At 34.6% G+C, this 17,380-nt stretch overlaps 1 protein-coding gene across 7 annotated transcripts in view; it reads right to left on the minus strand.

Annotated features, from left to right (window-relative positions):
* Positions 1–17,380, minus strand: part of TRIQK (triple QxxK/R motif containing) — a 57,344-nt gene that overhangs the window by 24,345 nt on the left and 15,619 nt on the right. For 5 of the 7 annotated variants that reach the window (XM_087962000.1, XM_087961998.1, XM_087961999.1 and 2 more), the window contains one exon: positions 11,781–11,860. The exons of the other annotated variants lie outside the window; for them this stretch is intronic. In XM_087962000.1, the coding sequence (XP_087818126.1) occupies positions 11,781–11,841 (61 nt within the window). In that variant the 5' untranslated portion in view covers positions 11,842–11,860. The remainder of the gene's footprint in view (positions 1–11,780; positions 11,861–17,380) is intronic. 7 annotated transcript variants of the gene reach the window in all.

A 17,380-nucleotide genomic window follows, 5' to 3' on the forward strand; every position in this document is an offset into this window, starting at 1 on the left:
TGATTGGACACACAAGGAATTTGCCTTTACTACAGGATATACATTTGACTACAGGAACCAGGAGCATTACTCAGGTGACCCTGAGGACACAGATAAATCTCCAAGTGCTTCAAAAACCCTCTAAAACAGCGGTCGCCAACCAGTGGGCTGTGGAAAAATGTTGGTGGGCCGCAGAAGAAATGGCCCCCAAAAGCAATTAATCTGGGCCGCACAGTTCTCTCACCTCCCGGCTTTCTGAGGGACCCCTGAGATACACGCGCCAACCAGGTCCCACACATGACGGCAGCAACGGCAACAACAGTCCCCAACCCCCAGCGCCCACTGTTAGCTCTCCCCATTTACTGCTGCATCCATTTTATCTCTTGCTAAATCTATATTACATGTTACATGATATTATTTCAACAAAGCCTACTATACAGGTCAATACAAAAATTCAAATGGAAGCATTGTAGACTAATGGACATCTAGCTTCTGCTTGAAGACATGTTTCTTGCCTTTACATATTTAGAAAGTTTTTTTCTGCAGCTACACTGGTTTCCACAGCTGTCCTCCATATTTTCCTCTTCATTGGCATTATTTGGAATTGTTCTTACAATATTTTCCCCTCACTGCAAACTACTGTATCATCTCAATCTCTCTGAATCACTCATAATTTCTGCACTATATCATCTTCAGGGAACTTGTAATTCTAAACTACTTTCCTTCAAAATAAATGTCACTTGACAGGCCTTAACAGTTCAACCATAAAATAAATGACACCAATATCAGTTTACATAAAAGAATAGAGGCTGTAGATACTTATAACCAGATGGAGCATGAGCAGAAAAATGCAAAACAATGTGCTCCAACTGTATGGAGAAATATTAACTAAAATATCAGTCAAGAAAGGGACTGCAGCTTTGGACTGTTGTACTGGACATGTTAAAAAAAACACAGAATAAGCAAGTGTTGAAAATGATGGATGGAATGCTACCTTTGCAAATTTTCAGATCATGGAAAAGTGACAGCCATGAAAATGTCAGTGTGTGCAAAATGCAGAATAAAAATTAAATATTACTCCGCATCTGTTTATCTAGGTATAAATGCCATTCCAAAGCCTTTCTGTTTAGCTATTGGGGCTTAGACTTCGGTAGGGGAAAGGATTTTCAACAAAATAATTGTCAGAAAGCCACTGGGAAATATCTACCTGCAAATTTTTTTCATTTGATATAGAGCACAGATGGCACAGCCAAAAACATGTGATGAAGTTGAGGAACAATCTTACTGATTCCACCAATTCTAACAAGTTGTTTTCTTTCCATGGGGGATATTTTGGCTCGCCCATTTGTAATTTCAAATTACTCCACTGTTTATTAATTTTCTTTTCAGCAGGTTTCCAATTTTATACTGGGTTGGTTTGATTGGCTGGAACAAGTTTGAGCATTTCAGAGAGATTTTACAATTATCTGTTGTAATGGTATTCTTGGTTTTTAACATCCAGAAGAACTTCTGAACTGCACAAATGATAATTTTACTCAGAATTATAGAATGGCTATAAAAATCAGGCCCAATGTAAGGAATCCTTACTAAACAATCATTGCCTCTATTATTCAGTCTTCAAAATCTCTCCTCTTATCAGGTTTTCTCTAATCCACATTTTCCACCAGAAGATTTCTTATATTTAGATTCACAATATTCATATATTTTAATGGGATTTTAAACAAGCATCAGGACTGATTCTTACAATTAATTTCAAAATCATATTTCCATTCATCTGGTCCCTTAGTCTATTTATAAGTTTACAAAATCAGTGTTATAGTTATCCTTTTTGTTTAAAACTTACATGAAACTTCTTTCAATGACAATTGAAGGAAAGCAATCCAGTATGATAACTTGTCATTTTACAGATTTTTAAAATCCAAAAAGCAATTAACAAGCAAAAATGATTAGAAAAGGAAATAGGCAAACCCAGTGTCTGTCTGAAAGCTCCAAGTCATGGCTTGGACATAGTTGGGTTTTCTTGGCTCTCAGAATTCTAGCATCAGAGACCATTTTATGGTCTTCTTTGTGGGAAACCTCTGTATGGCTCATTTGTAGGAGATTCCAGATCTTCACCATATCCAGAGAGAGGAATTTTGAGGTGCTGATCCACTCACTGGTTTCTTGTTCTGCTATGGTGGTTCTCGTGAAAGCAAAGTCATCTTCCATCCATCATTGCTTCCTCAGAAGTCCAAAACTGGATGGTGTATTCTATGTGTGGTCTAACCAACACATAATAGAGAAGAAAAATGTTTTCTCTGATCTTGTGATTATAGAGGATAGTCTTTGCTTTCATATGAATTATATTCTTAAAATTGTAATAGTTATTTGGTGCTTAATTTCACTGCTGTTTAATGAACAGAATAAAAATTCTGTTGCTGAAAAACTTGGCTGATGAACTTTGTTGCTGAATTGTGAACTTTGTTATTTCATGAGTTTTGTTGCTGAAAAGCTGAGCAAGTTAGTTTTTATTATTAGAGCAAACCTAATGAAAACTTTTAGGGAAAAACAGTGGCAAATAAAAATCCCACTTTATCATCTATAGTTTTGTTTCTAAAATTATTCAAAAATCTTTTAAATTTTAGTTCTGCCAACAGACAGGAAGTTGGCAATAGTGCACTGAAGTTGTTCAGGATGTTAAAATAAGGAAAAATTCAACAAGACAAAGTTCACATTCATTTGAAACAGTAGGCATAATAAAGAAAACAACATTAATGGATTTGCTTGATGTGGTTTCAGAAATCCGCAGCAAAAGCTCTGATTTAGTTCAGTGGGAAACAGAAGTAGAAATTAACACACAAGAATCACCTTTGAGGCTTTTTCAGTGAAATACTAATTAATTCAAACAAATTGTTTGGAAGATTTGTTTACTCTACCAGATTGAACACTATATTATGCCTTTTTCCATCTGATTTCTATTCCTTTCACAGTATGAAAGTATAGCTTTTGGGTGTTGAGGTCTGATTTATTTTAGTATATAGATGCCACCATATGGCGCATGGTACCAAGAAGTACAAAAAAAAAACCCTAAACCGAACCAAAATAGATTTTATTAATAAAACCATTAGACCCAATAGAACAAATCCAAACAATCTATCTAAGAAGGGATATTACCACAGCCATTACAGACCAACTGCCAGGAGTCTGAAAAAGGAGGAGTCAAAGCAAGTTACGCAAAATCAATTACAACCCTAAGATGTAACTTACAACCAGGAATTTTTTACTTAGAAACTTGCAAGTGGGACTATTCCTAGGAAACTATGTCCCTTAACACAGAGACTCCCATTCCCCAGCAAAACAAACCACAAAACGTGACCAAAACTACAGAAGTCTAGTATCTGGACAGAATCAGCTCTCCAGCTATGTTTATATGTAATGATAATGAGTCTAAAATCCTGATTTATACCATCATATTGGGAGTTTCTTGTTTCCTCCTGCAGGTATGTGCAGGGAAACAAACTAGCTGAAAGAACGCAGTCTGATATTTAAAATTGGAAATAAGGTTTGTTTTTTATTATCATGAGTTAAACTAGGGTTTGTTACTGGACTTATAATTTTCCTCCTCCCACAAGTGAAACATTGTGATAATACTCTGTGGACTGACACTGTTTTTGGGTTACAATGACAACGGCATATTTAATCAGCTGACATGATGCTGTGTAGATATTCTTCACGCTCATTCTCACAGCGGGACAATTGCTGACAAATTTCAACTACTGAAGCTTTCATTTCTGCCATGCGAGAAACTTGTCTTGCACAAAACGTCTGACATTAGTAGAACATTAGTAATGTACCTTACACAATTCTGTGAAATGCCAAACTTCACAACAATTTTCTTTTGAAAGATCCACCCATTGACCTTGATCAATTCAACCTTTTTCACATGAAACTTGTCAGCTTCTGTCACTGGTCATCCACTTTGTTCTCCCCATATTATCCCCATATTATAAATCATCAACAGATGGCAGTACTGATATGCTAGAAACTCTGACATGTTCTTTAGCATCTTTTCTTTCACTTCAGTTGGTGGACAGTTGCTGTAAGAAAAAGTTGTGTTGCTGTTGTTTGTGAAATGGAAACCTGCAGTAAAATACTCATTGGTATGGTTTAAGCAACCTGCCCTGATTGATTTTTGATTGCCGAAAGAATCACACCAGTTGAAATTCACTGCCAAATGCAAGTTGTTTATGGTATTGATTATGTTGTTGTAAGTGTATCACTGGGCCAGAAGAAGATTGTGAATTGGAAAGAGCTTATTTAGGTGATCAAGAACAAAGTGAAAAGAAAATCAGAAAAGAACGATATACCAATTACAGGATAAAAATGGAATAATAGAGACAGATCAGGAGAAAAAAAAGGAAATTGTAAGAGAGTACTTCGAAAACCTTTACAAACAAGAAGTAGTTGATTTAAATAAAATAGAAGAATATTTGAAAGAAGGAACTCTCTATCCAATATCAGAGGACAAAAAAGAGATGCTGAATAAGGAAATAAGTTTAGATGAGCTAAAGGCGGTGATTCAAAAACGAAAAAGAAACAAAATGCCAGGCCCAGATGGGTTACCAAATGAGCTGTATAAAGAAATAGGTGATATACAAGAGATAATGCCATTAGAGGTTTGCAATGGGGTATTACTGGAAGCTAAAATACCAGAATCTTGGAAGGAAGCATCATAACATTGATTCCGAAAAAGGGCACAGATGCCAATCAAACAAAGAATTACAGACCAATATCCCTTTTAAACTCAGATTACAAAATATTTATGGCAGTAATGGCAGAAAGATTAAAAAAAATACTCAGTAATAAAATTCACCTGGATCAAAATGGATTTCTTCCCACGAGGCAGATCAGATATAACACAAGAAAAATAATAGATATATTGGAACATTATGAAAAGCATCCAGGAAGCCAAGTGGCTTTGGTCTTCCTGGATGCACAAAAGGCCTTTGATAACTTAAATTGGGACTTTATGAAAAAGCAGATTAATTTGATGGATTTTGGAGATAATTTTGTAAAAATGTTGAATGCAATCTATGTCACACAAAAGGCCAATGTATTATTAAATGGAGAAATTACCAAATCATTGGAGATAAGGAAGGAAGTCAGACAGGGATGTCTGCTTTCACCTCTGCTTTTTATAACTATTTTGGAAACTTTGTTGAACAGAATTAGATTAAATAAGGAAATTAAAGGAATTAAAATTAAAAATCAAGAATATAAATTACAAGCCTTTGCAGATGATATAGTCTTTGTCATAGAAGATCCAAAAGGCTCAGGATCAGCTCTACTAAATGAAATAGATAAATTCGGTAAATTAGCAGGATTAAAAATCATTAAGGAAAAAACCAAAATGCTAGTTAAAAACATAACAAATACTAAACAAAAAAAACAAAACGGAAGAAAAGACGGGATTACAAATTGTAAATAAAATTAAATATTTAGGAATCTGGTTAAGAGCTAGAACATTAAATCTGCGAGAGGATAATTATACCAAATTACTGAAACAGATTGAAAAGGACTTGGAAAATTGGAATAAGATGCAAATTTCATTATTAGGTAGAATAGCAACAATCAAAATGAATGTTCTACCTAAAATATTATATTTATTTCAAGCAATTCCGATATTACTGGACAAAAAATTCTTTAAAGATTTAGATGAAATTGTTGTCAGCCTTCAAGAGTCTCCTGTAGATAAGAATATCATCAAGATAAACCAACACCCCTTTGTATAAATGTTCATGCAACACCTGATTGATCATTTGCATGAATACTGCAGGGGCCCCCCTGTAGGCCAAATGGAAGAACGTTGAATTGGAAACATTTTCCTCCTTCCCAATCTGAATGGGTGAATGAGAAGGATGTTAGAGCTCCTAAGCTTATCAAGGCATTTTGTACTAAATATCCTGATAAACCCTAAAAAATAGTATGATGGTGTTACATGTATATTTTCTATTACCTTCTATTTTTATCTTTTTTAGGACTAACGTCTCTTTTGCAGGAGGGCCGAATGTCAGCCTTCAAGATTTTCTCCCTTTGCTTTGCATCTTTCGGCTGTCATAAGTAATGGGGGGAGGAGGGGGAAATGTTTAAGGAAGTGAGCTGGAGGTGTTACAAACCACAACTGTATAAGCTGGGGGGGAGGTAGATTCTTGCTTAGGTTTCTATCCTATGCTATGCGCAGCTGCAACTCTTTATCAAAATATGTCAAGGTCAACAGACAGAGGCCTCATCACCACCTGGAGATGCCCACATGATGATATACACAACTTTTAATTGGATGAGCCAATTGAACTATTGGGGGTGGGAACGTTGCCATTATTTTGTATATGTGATTTATGCGCCCATTTTCTCAGATTTAGAATTCTTTTGTTGCTACCACTTGATTTCCAGTAAAAGATATCTTTTCTCTGATTAATGAAGTCTAAGTATTTCTTTCTTAGATTTTGAATGGAGCACCAGCTGACATTTGTGATGAAATTTATCTGGGCAAAGAAGAAAACAAGGATTAAAAAAACTTATTTACAAGATAATAAAAGCAAGGGTGGATTCGGACTACCTGTCTGGCAGACATACTATAGAGCAGCAGCATTAGTGTGGATAAAAGATTGGATTGATTTAAGGAATAACAGGATTTTACAACTGGAGGGACATGATTTACAGCTAGGCTACCATGCATTTCTATGGAACCCGAATAGTAAAAACAATTTATATTTTACTAGACATGTATTCCGAAAGTCTTTAATTAAAGTTTGAACTGATATAAGAAAGAATAATTATACTAAAATCCCGAGGTGGTTTTCAACGATGGAGGCAATGTTTCATTTAAACACAATGGACATCAGTAAAAAACTTAAAATATTATCAAATATTAGACAGCGAGGGAAGAATTAAAACGAAACAAAAATTAGAATCACAAGAGATAATTTTGATAATTGGTCATATTTTCAAATAAAATTGAGATACAATAAAGACGTAAAGGAATATGGAATTGAGATAAAAGATACATATTTGGATAAAATACTTTTAAACCCTGAGAAAAGTTCAATTTCCAAATTATATAATTATTTATTAGAATATGAAATGGCCGAAAAAATTGTGAAAGGTCCCATGTTAGCTTGGGAAAAAAACTTTGGTTATAGTATTGATCTGGATGCCTGGGAAGAAATCTGGCAGAAAAACCTGACACTAACCAAATCAATAGCACACAAGGAGAATCTATACAAAATGATGTACAGATGGCATCTGGCGCACTCGAGATTGGCCAAAACATTTCCGACAGCCAATCCTTGCTGTTGGAAATGTAAAGGGAAATTTGGTACATACTTTCATTCATGGTGGACTTGTCCTGAGATAAAGAAATATTGGGTAAAAATAAAAACATGGATAGAAGAAATTATAGAGCATGGGCTGGAGTGGAAACCGGAATTATTTTTGTTGGGAATGATCAAAGGGGACTACTCCGCTAAAGTAAAATATCTGACCATCCATTTATTAACTGTGGCACGTATCTCACTAGCACAATATTGGAAAAACCCGAATGTACCACCGATACAGGTTGTTATTCGGAAAACAAATGAGTGTGCCCAATTGGAGAGGTTTATGCTTAAAATTAACGGGAAGGAGAATACAGATTATTACCGGATATGGGATAAATGATATAAGTTGGTAGATAATAAAAGGGGAAACATGTAAATGAACCTAAGATACAAATTATATGCAGCGGTTTATAATATATTAAGTATATAAAAACAGTTAAAGGTTTTAAACCTTCTTTTCTCTGTTACTACTATATTATTATTAGCCATTTATAATACTTTCTGTGTTTATTAGTTAAAAAACATGAATGTATTCATAATAGAAGAGTAGTTATAACCCAACGTGAAAATAAATGGAGTATAAGATGTGACTAGTACTAGCCAATAATGATTTTTAGGACTTACCAAATTTGACAACAAATGTAAAAAATTATGTGTTATTATTGTTTCTGTATTTTTGAAATTGTACATTTTTAAATTTGTAAATAAAATTGTTTTAAGACTTCAAAAAAAAAAAAGAACTAATGTTGCAAGTGGGTAATCTACCACAGCAAGGAAATTACTGAGGATTTTGCAAATTTCCTTTTTTGCTGTTATATATTTGGAATCCATGCTGCCTTCTAATTGGCATTCAAAGGCACTTAAAAAAAATTATGTGCAGAAAACTTCCATAGAATTAGTCATACCTAAGGGTATATCATAGTCCAGATATGAAGAGCTACACATAGCATTTGGGAATTTACTGGAAAATTTTATCTCCTTCTCCAGTACTACTTATAACTAAGGAAAAACAATGGATAACAGTGGGAGACTTTCACAGAATACAATTCTATGGTAGTGGAAGAAAAAAAAAATTCAATTTATGATGCAATCATAGATCCACTAGGGATCCTGACTAGTTCTTCCTGAGTTTATATATTCCAACATTCTTACAATGTAGTCTTGCGTCATGAGAAGTAATATACTTCTAACTGTATGTGTGATTAATACAAGGATGTGAAAAACAGAAGTGGTTTCTTAATTTGTGAATTACTGAATTTATCTTTTGACAAAGAAAAGTCAGGTTGTACAACTGCCATTATCTAGATCTGTGAAATAATTTTTATTTCAGTTATCTTTGCATGGCAAAGAACAAAGGAACATTGGAGACTTAATTCAGATTTAATGGTAGTAAAAGTCATTTTTAAAAATATATATGAATTGCATTACAGCACACAGTATGTATTTTATATGCAGCATTTTTAATCTATATTTTATGAAGATGACTTATTATGGAGATGACTTATATGTTTAAGACTTTATGTTCATTATTCCATTACAGTATGTGTTCTGAAGGTTTTGCTCGGTCTACTATAACAAAAGAATCAGTTTCCTCAAGTAATTAAATAACAATATTGGTTAATGGCAAAATTGGACATCAATTGAACACTTTTTGATAATGATTCATTCAGTGATTAATTACAACTTTCTGTCCTAATTAAAGTTCATCAAATAGTTCAATTATTAAAAGTTATTAAGTAGTGTTTCAAACTCCTCTATTGTAAAAAAAACTCCATTACAAGGGAAGTTTTCTCGACCTCTGCATCAGACACTCACAGCATTATCATGATATCATGCACATCTTTTTCAGGTGGTTATATTTTTATTCTTTTACCAATATTATTCTTTTATCAATTATTTTCTTTTTTTAGGCAACAGTCCATATTTATTATATGAGCTTGATAGTCAGTCTCTGTTTTTAGCAAGCTTAGGGCTATGCAAATCCTTTCAAAATGTTTGTACAAAAGCTCATACAAGCACACCACTTTGAAACATTGAAGCAGCCATAAACAAATTGGTAGAACTGCCTCATTAACTGAATGTACAGACAAACGGCAACAGATTATGAAGCAACTGTGCAAGTGTGGAAAAAGATATGACTCCTTTAATGATTTTAAGAAAGGGGGGCTTTTTAATGCATGTCTGCTTGTATAGTGCACATCATTTTTTTCAGAGGATCTGCACAGTTGTAGTCTTTTCCACAGCTGCTCACAGAGACAATTATCTATATTCAGTTTGCGTCTGCTGAGTTAAGATGCAACAGTGATGATACATAAACAAATATGTATAGTATCTCTCCTCAAAGCCATGACTCTGAGTTTAATAGCCTATAGTGAGTTGGAAATATTTATCCAAGATTTTTGCTGGTAATTTAATCAGTAAAATATGCCAAGATGTGCCTTGAAGGCAAACTATGACAGCTTATGATGCTTTGCAAAATTACAATTCAGTTACCAGTCACCCAGAACTATCTTTGGTGCATACTGTAATTGGCTAGTGGGCATTTCTCCAACTGTCCCGGTTGCCTTGAAAGAGTAACATCGTAGACACTTAGCAATCAGGTCTTCATGTCCTTGGACAATACTGTTCCAGCATTCAAGGCATCAGGGAGTAAGACAATCTACTTCTCCAGGGGAAGCAGTGAGTGCAAACAAAATATTCCAGTCTAAGATAGGAATGAATCACTTATTTTTCATTATCAATGCAAATTTCACTTTATACTATGTAGATAAGTACCCCAACATCTCAAGAAAGATACAGTAGATATGAATATCTCTATTTCCAAAAGTGTAGAATAGGTAGTCTTTTATTGCCTGAATTCTTTTGTTGCTCTCAGTCTACTTCACCATAGGCACACACAAAGTACAGTTCTGATTTATGAAAGCTTAATGATAGTAAATATATCTGTATTTAAGCTAGAAAAAGACATTTTACTTTCATCAAATTAGAAGTACAAAACTCTTGGGTGGACTGCTGAAATTGCTTCCCCCAAATTAGACATGGTCTGAGGTGTAAAGTGTTATAAAGGAAACATTTGAACTTGATATGATGTCAAATGAGTATATCAGAAGAGAAATGGTTAAGGAGTTCAAATCTATTTCAATTTCAAAAGCCTAACAACTCATTTAAAGGCAGCAAAAACATTATCAGATTCACTGAAATTTGTTGTACCTGTTGTAATGCAGATATAATAAGCAACATGTAATAAATTCAAGGTGGGGTTGGCTATTCATTGCACAAACATACAAATAGGAAAAAAACAGTTTATAAATAAGTAGGTACAGAAGTCACGATGACTTTTGGAACATTCACATCAATGTCTACTGAGTTTCCAAAGAAATCTGACATTAAAAATGGACAACAGAACACTCCACAGGCGCTTGAGACATGTTTCCTAGATCTTAATTATGCTTTTCAGTTGAAAAGGTATATCTAGGAACAAAATATGGAACACTCTTTCTTATATCTATTATTCCCAGCAAACCAAAGAAAAACCATACAGCAATCGGATGTAACTCTATAAATTCAATCCTGTAGTTGCTAAAAGTCCTGAACATGAACTGTTAGAACCAAAAAAAAATATGCTATGGTCTTCTTTTCCCACAGCATTTTATTCTTTTGCTAGAAAATTTTTTAAAAATGGGTTTATTGTCAATGCAGAGGAGACAGGAAAGAGCATCATAAAATATACTGATTTTAACTCTTTGATTAGTAGGAATTCATTTTAAATTTTTGCTACTTTTGTTTTTCCTTATTTTTTCTTTTTTCTTTTTAATTTATATTGGAATTTGGGAGACTGGCTGCACAATGAAATAATCACTTGTCCATTTTGTTGCTGTCTTCAACAGCTTCCTAACTGTATTATCAGGCATTAGTTTAATTAAGATGTTACACTGAATCAGTTGTACTTTATCCCAACTGACCCTAAAATTATCCTGAGCGTATAGATCTGGCCCATGGGGCTGCCCTAGAAATAGAAAAGGACTGGCCCGCAGTGCCTCTGCCAGCGAAAACAGAGCTCAGGAGCTCATTTGCACTGGCAGAGCATTCGGGCCGCCACAGATGCCCTCGACACGAGTGACATATGACATCATATCCACCTTGGCCACGTCCACGCAGCCCCTCGAGGTCAAAGACAACCCTGATGCGGCCTTCAATGAAATCAAGTTTGACACCCCCGGCCTATATTCATTCAGTTATTCTTATTTATTTACCATTTTGTAACCCATCCCAACCACAAGATTTCTAGTATAGGCAACACTGTAGAAACATAATAGCAATTATGTTTTCCCATGATTGTTTTTAAAAGGAAAACAAGTCTACATTGTGTTTTCATTAGGAAGCAGTATTAATGCAAAACTTTATATAAGATGAGAGGGATAAAGATAAAATCCAAGAAACTTTTACCTATTTGTTTTCTGTATTGATCCACAGGTATTTTTGCAGAAGAAGCATCCTTTCTACCCATTTTTCCGTATTTATGAACTCTATAATAGAAGATTAAAAATGCTTAAGAAACTTCACAGCCATTTTAAATGTAGGTCTCATGTAGCAACATAACTAACCAATCAATACATTATATACAGGGAATAAGGAGAATGCAGGGAAAATATAAACAGAATTTGGTTGTGGAGAAAATAATCCATATAAATGCATGACTACTACCACTTAAAATTACTTGTTTTGATTTGGATCAACAAGACTTCATACTCTATCTGAATGTAAAATCCACCAAATTCAATGACCTTTCCAATATGTAAAATTAATTGTTAATATGTACTCTCAGGAATTATTTATGGAATCACATATTGTCAATCACATTATAATCTCAAAAAGACAATTAAATTGTAAACTGAATGTGATGCAAGCTTATGCCTAGATTGCATTCTCTTGTCTGTTGCAGTTTCTCTAAAATAGAAAAACCTCAGGAAGAACATAGACTGGTGAATGTGTGGTGAAACAAACTAAATCTCTCTCTTTCAAGTCACATATGTTACATTGCTTGACAAAATGAAATTTATCCTGATTCTATTCGTATTTTCCAATAGTTTCTTCCTAACATTCCTGAAAGGTCCTCTTTGTCTCAATGACCTAAGCAACAAGTGCTTAAGGTTTTACCAGTCACCTGACAGCAAATTTCACCCTCCTTAAGAAGAAAAGCATATTTATAAAAGTCCGTGACTTATTTTAATTCTCCTTCTCTTATTAGTGGTGGGAAGCAGAAACCTTGTGAAATTTTAAACAACACAGTGGATGGGGGGGATATTAGCAAATCAAGGAGGAATCAACTTGATCTGTAATATATAGTACCAGGGGTGGGATTCAAATTTTTTAACAACCGTTTCTGTGGGCGTGGCTTAGTTGGTGGGCATGGCTTGGTGGTCATGTGACTGGCTGGGCGTGGCCAACTCAACTTCATTCACATTGAGGCATCCATTTCCTCGCCTGGCCTCTCATGACTGTGGGGATGCTGCAACAGTCGTAAGTGTGAAAAATGGTCATAAGTCACTTTTTTCAGTGCCATTGTAACTTTGAATGGTCACTCCACACAAGCAAAGTACCAGCAAAGGAGTGGAATAAAACTCCAGAGACGTTCCTGAGACAGGAAGTCCAGACCTGCCAAGAATGTAATAAGGATTAACAGAGAGGCAGTTTCTGTAAGCAACACCAGAATGTTTCCTTCCTGCCTTCCTTACAGGATTAGGCCAGTAATTTCTTCTAACAACTGGTTCACCAAACTGCTTAGAATGTTAACAACCGGTTCTAGCGAATAGGTGCGAACCTGTAGAATCCTACCCCTGTATAGTACCATTCAAAAACTTCTAAACCATGGAATATCAGATGAATGCCTGCATCAACAAGGCATTTCAACATTATTCTAAAGAATCAGTCTTTCAAAATAACTACACTATAGCTTCTGTGAAAGCTCTAATTATCTTTTAACTCTTCAAAGATACATTACAGATATTAATAGATTTATCCCCTTTCTTTGAATTGTGAGCATCACTCATAAACTATTCATATATTCCTACATGGAACATTTATAATTGCCCCTGCTGATTCTGTTTGTCTGTCTGTCTATCTACACACACACACACACACACACACACACACACACACACACACTGGAACTACACATAACAATTTAAATACAAAATCTATCTATCGATACACACGCGCACACACAATGGAACTACAGATAAATAACATAAATGCATTTTTTTATTTTGTCCCTCTTTATCCTACCTTCAATTTCAGATATGAGGAACAAAACGAAATAAAAACAGAGACAATTAGATGAATAGGTATTACACCCAGGTTATACTTTATTTCATTCATCAGAAAGAGCTAACTTAAAAAAAATGTTTACTGCAATTTAATATTTGCCACAAAACATCAGCAATGAAAAAAAATGTTTGAACTTCCAGTAAAATACTTAATGGAACATAATGTCAATGTTGTTATTTAAAACAAAGTAGTAGTTTGGGCTAGTAAGATGAAGCACTTAGATGTGTATGTGCTTCAAACTGTCACTGATTTTGTGGCAACCAATACCTTTAAAACTGCTGTGACTTTTCTTTGTTCCTTCAGAGCTGCTCAGTAATCATCATTCATTTCAACTGCTTTGATAGTTAGGTAGTAAACTCCCAAGAAACCCACTGAGACATTAGCACATGCAGCCACAATGTCTAATAAGACAGCTATTTGCATAAAAGATCAGCCACAATTTAAAACATCTTGCAATATATGTGAAAGGGAATAACGATCTATATTAGCATGTACAAAACCAAGATTGTTTTCACAATTGAATTCCCAGGGGACCAAAGCTCATCACCTTTCCCTGATTAAAAAAAAAAAATCTGAAAGTTGCTATAAGCCTGCTAACTAAAATATGGATTCATAAGGAAAAGAATGTTGATTATTTATTCATCCTCTTGAGGAACAAATTTGTTGTAATCATCATACCAGCTCACAAAATCTTTTACAAAGGAAACTGTCTCCTCTTTATACAATTAAACTCACCTTCCTTCTTTTTTCTTTTTGAAGAAGGAATGAGTTCAACCCTTTTTCTACTGTATGAATATGGGAAAGTCCTAATGATGGCAAATATAGCAGAAGTAAATGGTTTTCTTTGCTCTGGCAACATAAAGTGGAAATCGTGATTTCATATATAAGGATTTGGCTTGGGATTAAAATATTGCATTAAAATGCCATCACAAAGATAAGTTCCATCTCCCTGTCCCCACCCTGGCTTCCTAATTTATAAGGAGCAAAATAGAAGAGCCAGAACCCTTTTTCATATTGAAACAGTTTTGCTACAGCACATTGTCTCCACCTTAATATTTCTACCGACTCATTTCTCAACACAAGAGAGAGACAGAGACAGAGACAGAGACAGAGACAGACAGACACACACACAGAGAGAGAGAGAGAGAGACGTAACTTTTGAAACAGAACATACATTTGTAATTTTGAGGTTACATTCAAAGCCTGATTCAACTATTTGAAAAAGTGGGGGAAAAGTAAAATTGATAAAAGCTGGGTTTTCCAAAAGAAAGTGTTCATGTTGAATTTATATTTATAATTTATAACCTATAATTGTATCAATTCTGTCTCTTAAGAATTAAAGTTATTAAATAACAATAAAGTATCCAAAGTATTATGTGAAGCTAAAGCTATAAAACACTAAGAACTTTACCATCAACTTTAAACATTCAGCAGTAGCAAAACTGAATGTAATGTTTGTTCTTCCATATCACAGCCCCATTTTCTGTTGAACGTTCCTAGATTCCAAGTATTCATCAATGACGTATTTGGATACGTTTGATTTTTGAATTGGGCAAGCACTACGCGGCCTCTGTGTGTAGAAATGCAGAAGTTCATTTGGCTCTTTCTGTAAATCTACATTTGAAAGAAACTTTATCATAGCACTATGTAATAAGGAATTCTACTTCTGAATTTAGAAAAAAAAGTATTCAGGCATTGTGTACTGATAGAATTTGATAGAAATTGGCAATTCCTTGTTTATGTGTAAACCATCTGTTTTGTTAAATTTGCACTATTCTTAATTTCTTAGAGATTTTTTACCCAACATATACTTTAAGTCTTACCTGAGTAACACCACAAGAACTCTATATTTATAGAAAATATCACATAAGATATGAAGTGGCAAGACTGACCTGTTTGATCAGAGATAACATTTTTATTAAAGACTGGAAACCTGTTATGAACTTTTTCTTGAAAATGGGGGAAAAACTGAACTGGTGATTTGTGGATTTGCTGATTAAAAGTGGTTGAACATGGGAAGAAGAGAACTATGATGTAATTTTAATGAGGAGAAGGAATAAGTTTTAACAGCTATAAAAAAGATCAGAAGTTATTCCTTGATCTTTTTTTTTCTTTTTGAAACTCTTTGCACACTTTTTGTAGCTATTTTTTTTTCTTTATTTTTACTCTATATTGATTCACATTTCTTTTACTTTTGTAGTGTAAGTAATGTTACATTACTTCTGTACTACAAGTAAAATTTGTTAGATCCTGTTTCAAGGCTTAGAAATCGAACCAATTTTATCCAGTATTAGCCAGCCATTATGTATGCACTTTTCTTATGTACTTTTCTTCTTCAATCAACTCTCAGCAATAATTATATCCCATCCTTAAATGAAACATATTTAAATATACCCCTGATGGCACTTTTATTAAGTTGTTTATCTCACACTTCTTACACTAGCTCAAAAAGTCTATATTAGGGATTTAGATAATATTCCAATTTATTAGTGTGATCAATGAATAAACTGATGAACTGCTAAAGGCACAGATCAGCAATAAAATCATTTCCTTAATTGGATGACCATCCTATTTAAAAACTAAATACAAAATAAATAATAAATCAAATTGCTCAGTACTTTTCTTTTTGAAAGCGTATTCCTTCTGGATTGAGGTTTTTAGAGATAAGTCCCATAGTTAGAACGACTCCCAAGTATTTAATACTGCCTTTAATGCAGAAGTACACAATTTGAGTTCCACAGTGGAATGAATTGAAAAAGCTTCTTGGAGGAGAAACAAAAAGTCTTCAGAGAAAAACAAAGAAAGGCTAGTTGCCTTTTGAAAAGCACCTAAGACCTGAGCTGTTGAGATTCCGTCGATCCAGTATGTCTTTAAATGTATAGTTCCAATCCTACACAGGATTTCTTTTTCCACAAAAGCCCCATTCCAGTGTTTAATTTGTGGAACACTATTTATTTGTGCCTTTTATTTTATTCATTTGTTTGCTATTTATTAAATTTCTAAACCATCCAATTCTAGACAACTCTGAGCAAAGTCACAAAGTTAGAAAAGCAACAATTCCATAAAGAAAAAACAACACAATAAAATATCCAAAGGAACAAAACCATCTTTTATCATCCTCTCCAGTTCATTTATTCTATTGTTCTGTTCTGTTCACCAAAAGGGCCCATTCATCCATCTTAACCAAAAATCTGGGAGAAAGGTCTTTTTAAAGAGTGCTTGAATGCAAGTAAAATGGAAACCCACATAGGTCTTTGAGGTGGATGCATTCCAAAGGGGAGATACAATGACCAACCCAGTGTTTCTGATAATCTCTCTGCCAACGTTGCTGTCTTAACATCTGCAGAAGGAAAACCTACATATCAGTAGTGGTATTCAATTTTTTTTACTACCGATTCTGTGGGTGTGGCTTGGTGGGCATGGTGTGGCTTAGTGATGTGGTGTGGCTTGGTGGGTGTGGCAGGGGAAGCATACTTTACAAACTCCATTTTCACCCCACTCCAATGGAAGGATACTGTAAAATCTCCATTTCCCCCCCCCCCCTATGCTGGGGAAAGGTTACTGCAAAATCCCATTCCCTCCCCACCCCACTAACCTGCTTTCCAGCTCCATTCTCCTGTGCAGGGCAACAAAAGAAGATCCAGCCAATCAGATGGGACTCGGGAGGCAGTGAATAGATGGGAGCAGGACCAACCAGAGGTGATATTTACCAGTTCTCT

This window comes from Notechis scutatus, chromosome 3 (genome assembly GCF_049901735.1).
Source record: "Notechis scutatus isolate UNSWTSFEM ecotype Mainland chromosome 3, rNotScu1.2, whole genome shotgun sequence".
NCBI lineage: Eukaryota > Metazoa > Chordata > Lepidosauria > Squamata > Elapidae > Notechis > Notechis scutatus.